Raw genomic sequence first — 10474 nt, 5'->3', positions numbered from 1 at the left:
TTTTACCCCTAGTAGATAAATTACCAAAATACCCCTAGGGTTAAATTGACCTAAATGCATGTTTGATTATTGTTATTTACTGCATGCCATGTTGTTATTATTTGATGCATGGGATTGGGATATTGACAGAGGAAGTACTGAAAGTGGCTTGTCCACGTACTGGAGGCTTTGCCTCAATTTACTGTTAACTGAGCAACAAGGCTGCAACTGTGGAGTGTTGGGCTGGGTGGGTTGAGCTATTCCCCACATGGAGTGTAGGGCTGGTACGGGTGGAGTGTAGTGGTTGGTGGGTTGAGTAGTCTCCCCAAATGGGCTTGCATATGTTATTGATGTTGCATGTATTTTGAAATGGGCCTATGGGCCATACTGTTATCTGAATAAGGGGCTAAGGCCCAGTTTATTGTAATCTGAAAAGGGCTCTGGCCTAGTACCACTGTTACCTGAATGGGCTTAGGCCCAATGGGCTTGAGCTGACTTGGGCTTTGAATGGGTTTTCCTTACACACTGAGTTTCCCCAAACTCACCCCTTTTATTTTCATCCACGCAGGAAATCCCCAACCATAGTGGGCTTGAAGCTGTGAGGGAATTCGAAGTGGCCACCCGTTCTGAAAGTTTGATTTTCTTCTGGTGAACTAGACATCCTTTTATTTACGTTTGAAGTTTTAGGTTTTTAAATGTAATAAGGCCGCTTAATTATTTTTGATGGTTTTAATATGTATTACTAAGATAGGTATTACTTATTTTAACTGTTGAAATTGGATAGCTTTAGGGCGCGTTTTCAAAAAAACAACAATTGATTTCAAAATAACACGACAACAAGCAAAACTTCCGCAATGAAAGTATTTTCCAAAATTAATCACTTTTCCTAAAAATGACTTAATCAAATCGGTTTCCTAAAAATATCCATGACGTTAAGGTGTGGCAATGGCAGTATGCATGTCTAGGATTGGATCTGAAGGGAGCTTGGTACTTAAGCAGTCTGATGAACTCACCACCTCTTTTCCGGTTTCCTACCTGGTGCACAGCTTCCATCACTACAACAAAACTGACTTTTAGCGGCGTTTTTTTAGGCCTTTAGCGGCGCTTTTAAGCGCCACAAACTATTTGCGGCGTTTTTACAAGTGCCGCAAAAAACGCCGATATAGATGGGCCGCAAAATTTTGCAACGTTTATTTGAAAAAACGCCGCTAAAGGCCATGGCCTTTAGCGGCGCTTTTCCCACAAACACCTTTAAAGGTCATGGCCTTTAGCAGCGCTTTTTACCACAAACGCCGCTAAAGGTCATGGCCTTTAACGGTGCCTTTCCCACAAACGCCGCTAAAAGTCATAGCCTTTAGCGGCACTTTTCCCACAAACGCCGCTAAAAGTAATGAAATTTAAAAAAAAATAAAAATATAAAAAAATTTAAAATTCATTATCAAAATATTGAAAAGAATAATGTCCATGATTTAAATATAAAAATTTTCTATTAAAATTCATTATCAAATTAAAATAAAAATAAAAATATAGAATCAAAACTAAAATAAATAATAAAAATTAGATTAAATATAAATATAGAATCAAAATAATAAAGCACCAAACTTGTATACAGCCCACCATTATAAGTCACTAAAAGCAAGAAAAACAAAATGACTTAATTCATGGAATTCACGAATGTTAACATCAGACATGAGTTCAAAACTTTGCCTTCGGAAGGATGTTCAAAACCAGAATCCACAATAGATCGAAGCAGCTCCGGTTTCAGCAGCAAGTTTCTGAATCCCAAACTGTGAATTCCAACATACCCCCTACACCACATAAAAAAGAACATTGCTTTACACTAAAACTAGCAAATTATATTAGAACATTGTTTACCTTAAAAATATGTATAAATTAGAATCAACTAAGGTTAAAATACCTGAGGAAGTGCTTTGACACAGCTGCGATAAGTATAAAGCACTGATGCCATCTCCTTCCCATCCTGGATAAATGTGTTCTGCCATGCCATCAAATACAAGATCAAGACTAAAACAAAACACTAAAAAGTTTATCAAAATTTTGCAATTAAAAACACTATGTCAAACTAAGTTTAATAGCTCCACCAAAATACATCTTAGAAGGAAAGGACACTTTGCTCACAAAATATCTTTGTTTTTCACTCAAACTAGTAGTTGACAAGCACATATAATCATAGAACTAGTACCATCCAATCCTCTTCTTAAATGTAATAAAAAGAAATTGAGGATGTTTGGTGCAATTAACTCAATAAATTTTAAAAAGAGAGGAAGAAGAAGAAGAAATTGCAAAACCTGTAGATTTTGAGCCAGCACCCAAGTAACATAAGCCAGGTTCAATGCAAAAAATTGCATAGCACGGTTTAGTGAATCATGATTGTGAATTCCAAGATAGTTTTACAAATTAGTAAATATACGATATCCTACCATTCTGCGTGAAATTCTTTCAACATATCTGTCTATAAGCAACGTTAAAATCCTGCGACAAGCAAAGGATATAATAGGATGTTTGCTGCACATGCTATTGAATGGAAATATCCAGTGACAGCTGCAACAACAAACTGAGAGGCAATAGTTGGAAAACCTCTTAAAGTATAATGAGACATGACAGCTGTATTGAACAATGCCCATGCATGCCATGCTTTTGCCCATTTTGTCGCACATTGAGTGGCATTCCTAAATGCTGTCAGGATCTCTATGGGACAAAAAAAACATTTACCAAGAGGGAAAAAAAAAGATAAAAATTTCAAGCATTTATGAACCAATAAAAAATGTTTTTTTTATTTGGTTCCATAACAAGTAATCTGATGAAAATGAGGAAAATATACTGCAAAAGAAGTAATATCAAGCTATTAGCTACCTTATATGGAATCATCATCCAATCCAGGTGATAGTGACCACTGCCAAGCTCCAAGTTTATGATACACGCGAGCCAAGAGTGGAACATTTGCATTTGTACCACTCGTTGAAGCAGTTGATGCAATAGATTGGATATTTAGGGAAATTGAAAACTCTCTAACCAAATTCTGTAATGGTGATGTGAATCATGTAACTGCTAAGAACTTAGAAACAAGTAGTAAATGCTCACAGAAGGTGTACTCATTATAGTAGATTATGCAAGACAAGCAAGAACAAAGATAAGTGCACTTGATGGAAAGAGGATACCTGCAGTCTGGCAAATGCTTCCTTTCGCTTATGATCATCACCAAGCGACCATTGATATTTCAAGTAAGCCAGCATAACTTGAGGAGGCCCGTGATATCTTACATTTTCAGGAGACGCTTCTGGATCATACTATGCAACATCCAAAATAAGGTCAAAGTAAGAATATAAGCACACTTTCATATTCTGGCAGGTTTAGAAAATGCAAGAAGTAGAGACCTGTAAAAGCTTAATTAAGGTAGACCTAGCTTGACTTATCCTTCCATTCTTCCGACAGAGAGAAGCAAACTTGAGCCAGGTTTCAATATCTTCAGTTGGAGGTAAAACAAGAGCTCTAACAGCCAAAAGAACTTGCCAGACCTGCATATTTGAAAATATAATCAACTAACAAGCATAATGATAATGAGACACATAGCAGGGGAAAGAGTACAAACAGCACTAAACTCATTCCACTTAAGAAAATGCGAATACTTAGAGAACAACAGCTCTAACAGCCAAAAGAGGCTGATCTACAAGGATAGCCCTTTCAATTGCCTATAAGATTAGCACCGTAATACAAACTTGTTAGATAGTAAACATGCATCATAAGACAACCGTCAGCAAGTATAGATTAAGCTGCCATCCTAACTGAAATCTGAAGTATTAAATCTTTCCATACTGACCTATGCAGACCTCAAATAATGTTTTGTTAAGAAAGTTACTAAACAATGTTAAGCTAAAGCAAAATACAAGTGCTACAGTGAAAAAAGGCATGGCAATAGGGAGGAAAGCTTGGCAGGGAGGATAAAGAGACTTATAGAGAAATAAAAGAGGCAGCTGGGATCCCATAGAAAATAAAGCTCAATCTTGTATCACGTTGAAAAAGATACTTGAAGTAAATATTGGAACATCCTTACATTAAAGGAAAAGATAAAAAATGAAAGAGGAAATTAAAGAATGGGGACACCAAATAAGCACTTAAAACTATTATTTATTATATAAAAATAAAGGTAGAAAGAATTTCTCTCTATTCCAGTCTGCCAATTATAAATTATAGTATTAGATACAGAAAAACTACCCACTGAATATAGGTTAACGATAGCAATACTAATAGACATCCACTTCTCATACATAATAATCTTTCTGAAAGGATGTAAAGACCCCTTATGAGAACAACAATAACAAAAATATTATGTACGAGGGTATAGGATTAAATGTTAACATGGGTTTTACCTCTAAAAAGCTGTAAATTTACCTACTTAAATTATTAGCAAAAAGAAATAATATGCATGAAGATGAAAAGAAAAATATTAACGACCTTGATAATATCTTACCAAGCTAGTCACGTAAGTCTCTGTCTTAGCATATTCTCTAGGATATATTCTGAAGTCAACAGCCAAGATACACAAGCATGTGATAAACATCTGCAAAATTTTCCCACTGAAAATTTATTACAAATTAAACAATGTACCAACAGCCAAGATACACAAGTAAGTGACAAAGAATATCAAAATTCCCACTAAAAATCTATCACAAATTCAAAAAGGTACATTAAGCAAAGATAGTAATTTCAAAAGAAACCAATTTGCATAATATACAAGCAGGTAAGACACTATACCATAACAACCCTATAAGATGATATGCTTGCCCTTGAAGCATTAGGTCCTTCCATGTAAGGCAAAGAGTAAGTTCTGCATTAGAAGGCTTTGAGTTAATATACTTTTACATCAACAACACAGTTCTCTGTAGAATAATGAGTAATGATTGAAGAAATAACGCATATATGAAACTTTCATCAAGTTCTACCTTTTGACTGCAGTAAAGAAGATCAGCAAGAACAATAACCCAATCATGCATATGTATACCTACTCTGCTAGAACCTATTACACCAATAACTCTTTTATCAAACAACAAAAATCAAATTTGGGGATTCCAACAAAATCTTTAGAATGCGAACTGGGAGTACTTACAGTGAAAATTAAAAGTGTGGGTAGAACAATGAAGACATAATCCAAAGCTACTGAGGCTAGGTAAGACTTTAAACTCCTACAAGTATCTGCTCAAACAGATTCAATGATAAGCACTCATGAATTCTAAAAAGCCATATATGTGTAGAATCAGAAGGCAAGATCTCTAGCAGAAGCGAATGGGGAAAATGGGTGGAATCGTTTTTTCGAGTTTGGGTATTTTTATGGGAGAGAGAAGGGTTGGAAAGGGCCGGTTCATTCTGGGATTTTCCTTGTTCGTCTTGTGGATTTTGTTACTTATGGAGCCTTTTCTTATAGTAGAAAGAAAATAAAAAGAACAGGAAAGAGAGAGCGAAAGAGAAGAGAAAGCAGATGAAAAACATTTGTAGGGATTATTAGTTTGAAGTTTATGAAACAAAACTAAACATAAAAAAAATGGAAAAGGAATGAATGAATGAAAGAAAAACTAGAGAGGAATAATATTTCAAGGTTCATTATGAAGCTCTATTCTGTAAATTACAGGGATTTAATTCCTACTCTGTAAAAGACCTATTTAGTAGAATTAAAGCATCACAAAACCTAGAATCAGATAACAAAACACAACGAATGTTTGTAAAAAATGAAACACCCAAATCATGAAATTAAAATGTAATGAAGACGTAATATTGAATGCCAAAGACGTAATATTGAATACCAGGAATTTCTAAGACGATTGAAACTGGCAGCACCCAAATTAAAAAACCTCACATACGAGTTCGCTGCTGGGTAGATCAAAACAGCGGCGCAGATGATTGAGGCGGCGTCGATGCTACTACTGCTTCTTCAGCAATTGATTTAGATGATTAACAGATTCAAGTTTAGAAAGTGAGGGAAGAGTGTACCTGCTAGGGTTTTTTCTTTTTCTATTCGAGAAGTGAAGTAGAATCATTGCTTCTACTAATTTCAGGTGAAATCTTGGTATTTCTTTGGGGAGGGAGGAGGGAACCGATTTTGGGAAAAAGAAAGGAGGGAAAAAAGAAGAGATATCATGTCAAATTTTGGGATTTCGAGGGGAAGGGGGAACCGATTTTGGGAAAAAGTCTTTAAGGCATTTTCGGTAATAAAACGACACCGTTTTGTGTAAGAATTTTTGTGTTCTTGCCTTTTGTGGCATTTTTAATAAAAACGCCGTAAAAATTTATTCTGTTTTACACAAAATTGCTCTGCTAAAAATCTATTATTTTGTTTTAATATATATAAACTTTATCATTCTCTCTTAAATAATTTAAACTATATTGATAATTTTAATATATTAAAACAAATATTATTTTCTTTACAATTATATAAGAAATCAATTAATATATAAATTAAAAAAACAGTCACATACCCAAAAAAAATTAAAATTATTTTAATTAATAGTATTTTATTTTTTTCATTTTTAGCATGTATTTTTCTATATTTTTACTTTAAAAATTTTTCTAAGTAAAATCCAAATGTTGCTTCAATTTTCCAATAATAAACCCTAAACCTAAACCCCAAACTACAAACTTATATCCTAACCCTTAAATATATATATTATAAGGGATAAAAGTAATTAAAAAAGCCTTTTATTACTTACCTAAACCCAAAAATAATTTTATTTTTTGTTATCTTATCAAAAACCCTAACTCTTAAACCTTAATAGTCTAACCCCTAAACCATAAACAGTACTACGATCCTAATTGTAAACCAAAAAACCACAAACTCTAAATCATAAACCCTAAACCCTTGAACCATGGACATTAAACACCTTAAATCTTAAATCATAAATCCTAAACTCCAAAATAATAAACATTATATCATAACTCCTATCCCCTAAACTCTAAACCATAAAACATAAATTATAAACCCTTAACCCCAACCCTTAAACCATAATTAGATATTTAATTATATGTATACACCTAAATTTTGATAGAGATACATCTCAGAATTATATATGAATTTCGATTTAATATGTAATTGTAGATGTGAAATTCTAATTGTGGTTTAAATGTATAGTTGAAACTTTAATTTTGATTTAATCATTCACATTTTAAAAAATAAATACATCAATCCTAAAATATAAACTTTTAATCCTAGACCCCTAACCCTTAAACCATAATCCCTAAACCCATAATCCATAAAACTTAAAATAGTAACTCGTAAACCTTAAACCCTTAACCATATGCCCTAAATCATAAACCTTAAACTATAATGATAATTAATTCAACATTTTAAAATTAATACTATCTCTTTTACAATTATATAAGAAAATATTTAACATATGATGTACATCAACATCCATGTGATGTTTTTGGGGGTTTAGGATTTTAGGGGTTATAGTTTAGGGTTTAAAATTTTTTAAGGTTTAGGAGTTTAGTGTTTTAAGGATTACAGATTAGTGTTTATGATTTTTTGGGGGGTTTAGGTTTTTAGGGGTTATATGACTTTTAGCGGCGTTTTACGGAAAGCGCCGCTAATGCTTCGGTTTTTAGCGGCGTTTTACCAATAGCGCCACGAATGCTCTGGTTTTTAGCGGTGTTTTACCAAAAGCGCCGCTAATGCTCTGGTTTTTAGTGGCGTTTTACCAAAAGTGCCGCTATTGCTCTATTTTTAGCGGCGTTTTACCAAAAACGCCGCTATTGCTCTATGTTTTACAATTTTTGTGGCGTTTTTTGATAAAACGCCGCTAAAGCCCTGTTTTCCTGTAGTGCATTCACTTTAACCTATAATGAAATTATCTTTTAAAACACTAAGTAAGTTTTTCTAGATCAACAATATAAAATATTTTGAACGCTTCGATGTGGCATGTCGGATCCGGTCATAACGTCTGGGCCGGGTTTGGGGTGCTACATTTTAATTGACTTATTGAACTTGAATGAGAGGTTGAATAACTTGATTTTGACTACAATTTTATTTTTTTATGTTTATTTATCTTTTCACATAATATTATATTATCCATGTGAAATTGATGATTTGGAAAAATTCACATATAGAATTTTTATTAGATGGTTTAGCATTTACTATAGGTGTTAACTCCAAGCACCATAATAATATACAGATTAATAGTTCAGATACCACATTGAACATTTTCAAAGTATAAGTACCACATTGGAGATTTTATGAAAGTACAAATACCAAATAATATACAAATTAGTAGTTTAGGTACCACATTGGATATTTTATGAAAATATAAGTTTCAAATAATACATTAATTGATAGTTTAGGTACCACATTGGACATTTTCAAGTACAAGTATCACATTGGACATTTTATATAAGTACAAATACCAATCGTAACATTATCCCTTAAAATAATAGTTTTATTATTATTTTTAAATAGTTTTAATTGATATCATTTGGGTTAGGATTGAAATTTTAAATTTCAAAACATATAGGGGCTAAATCCACACCTTATGCATAGTGTAGAGGCTAATAGCACAATTTGACCTTATTTTCATTTTGTTTGATATCTATATATTTATTGGATAATTATATTTATTTTAATTATCTATACTATATATAATGGCTAAGTTAGTATTACAAGTTAACTTGAAACCAATTCGATAAAAAATTTTATTCAAAAATAATTTAATGAAGTAATAATCATTAATATAATGATGTTTTATCTTTAACTATTTTTATATGAAATGTTTAAATAATACAACTAAAAATTAAATGTTTAAGGATTTAGCTCGTGATTATTGGTAAGTATTGATTTTACCCCTCTATCTATAATTCAGTTATTAAATAAAACTTTGTTCAAAAAAATTATTAAATAAAATTATTATAAAATATTAAAATTTTCTTTTACGTACATCTTAATTGTAACATAATTTAGTAAAATTTAAAGTTAATTCTTATAAAAAAAATTTATAATCAGTTAATTAGATTAAGAATAATGTAGGTTTTTATATATTTTAATTTAAATAACCTAATCAACATGTCATGAATAGGAAAAGGTTTATCTATACTATTATTTAAGCTCTTGATTGAGTTTGCATCACTTTTAATTGAGTCACCAATTCGATTAGAGGTGGTGGCCCAATTAGGGAAATTACTGACATACCCTTTCGTAATTAAAATAAATTATATTATTCGAGGTTATTTTAATTTTTCATTTTTAAAAAAAAAAACTAATAAAAATATGCATATGGTGGAATTTGAACCCAAATCAATCAATTGTCAATCAATTGCATTAATAAAATTTTTAATTTACTACACAGCTAAAACTTAATTTTAATATTTTGATATATTTTAATTTTATTATTCGCATTTTATTACTTCCATTATTTGTATATTTAAACTTCTATACTACTAATAAAACCTTTAATTGAGTTGGTGTCATAAGTTAATTGAGTACCAACTCGGTTAGGAAATGACTAATATATCCTTTTATTAAATGACTACTATTATTATTTTAATAATATTTTTGTCTTTTTATACTTTTATATAGTTTTTAACTAAAAGGAACTAAAATTAACATGTCTAAAAATCAAACCTGTGTTTAATGGATTTATAAATAGATTATTACCACTAGAATAATAATTTTTGAGTAAACTTAAAAAAGAATTAACTTTTAATATAAAATATTTTCTCTTATCAAATTTGTGTAATCATATTACTAATAAAATCATTATTTGAGTTGATTCCATTATTTATTGCATACTATTTTTAAATACAATTTTTATTCAAAATTTATGATTTAAGCATACAATAGAATCTCTCTAAAATAATTTAATTACACCTTTTAAGACGATTTTATTTTATGTTTAATTTAACCCATGTGGCTGTGGTTTACTTCTTCCGGTATTAAATAATAAAAAAATTGAGTCGTCAACAGCAGGATCAAACCTGCGCAGGCAGGGCCCAACAGATTTCGAGTCTGTCTCCTTAACCACTCGGACATATCGACACAGACAATGTTAGTAGTCCATTATATATTATAACAAATTAAAAATTATCGCCTCGCTTTTTCCTAAGAAAAAGGAAAAAAAGGAAAGAAAGACTGTTGCCATTGTGCCAAAATTACAAGCATGCTATCACTTAGCTTTTTGTTTAATAAATCTCCATATTTGATAAAATAAATATGTTTTTATACAGTAATAATGATTAAGTTGAGAAATTCTACTATAGTCTTCACATGCGTGATCTAAATCTCATGTAAATGAAAGAGGTAATTTTCCTACCCCTCCGTAGTTTGTCAATTAAGTAAAAAGAAAGGTTATATTCATTAGATGATAATAATAAGAGTAAACTATTAAAATAATCATTTTTATTTACTTCAAGTTACATATTAGTCATATACGTTTGAAATGTTACATTTTAATTATTTACGCTTTCGCGTTGTAATATTTTAGTCACTGAGCCATTAATT

General features: G+C 31.3%; 1 protein-coding gene and 1 non-coding gene across 17 annotated transcripts; both read right to left on the bottom strand.

Annotated features, from left to right (window-relative positions):
- Positions 1-1518: 1518 nt before the first annotated feature.
- Positions 1519-6169, bottom strand: LOC107951639 (serine/threonine-protein kinase TOR). 16 transcript variants are annotated; one of them, XR_001698531.2, is made up of 12 exons: positions 5796-6169; positions 5105-5190; positions 4941-5014; positions 4753-4825; positions 4469-4558; positions 3375-3515; positions 3159-3287; positions 2854-3019; positions 2578-2688; positions 2289-2472; positions 1898-1975; positions 1519-1787 (listed from the first exon to the last, which is right to left on the bottom strand). XR_001698531.2 is itself a non-coding variant. In XM_016886763.2 (9 exons), exons 3-9 carry the CDS (start codon positions 4985-4987, stop codon positions 1701-1703), a joined length of 645 nt encoding a protein of 214 aa, XP_016742252.1. In that variant the 5' UTR covers positions 4988-5014; positions 5105-5190; positions 5796-6169; the 3' UTR covers positions 1519-1700. The 16 variants fall into 16 exon arrangements, 2 of the variants coding, with proteins under 2 accessions (XP_016742252.1, XP_040938339.1); XR_005905998.1 differs by having other exon boundaries at positions 2289-2688; positions 2854-3045; XR_005905983.1 differs by having other exon boundaries at positions 2289-2688.
- Positions 6170-9931: 3762 nt separating this feature from the next.
- TRNAS-CGA (transfer RNA serine (anticodon CGA)) lies at positions 9932-10012 on the bottom strand. The gene has a single exon. It is a non-coding gene; the product is annotated as a tRNA-Ser (tRNA).
- Positions 10013-10474: the final 462 nt, after the last annotated feature.

Source organism: Gossypium hirsutum, chromosome A02, assembly GCF_007990345.1.
Source record: "Gossypium hirsutum isolate 1008001.06 chromosome A02, Gossypium_hirsutum_v2.1, whole genome shotgun sequence".
Taxonomy (NCBI): domain Eukaryota; kingdom Viridiplantae; phylum Streptophyta; class Magnoliopsida; order Malvales; family Malvaceae; genus Gossypium; species Gossypium hirsutum.
Note: the sequence above shows the minus strand (reverse complement) of the source record. Positions and strands in the feature narration are given on the sequence as shown.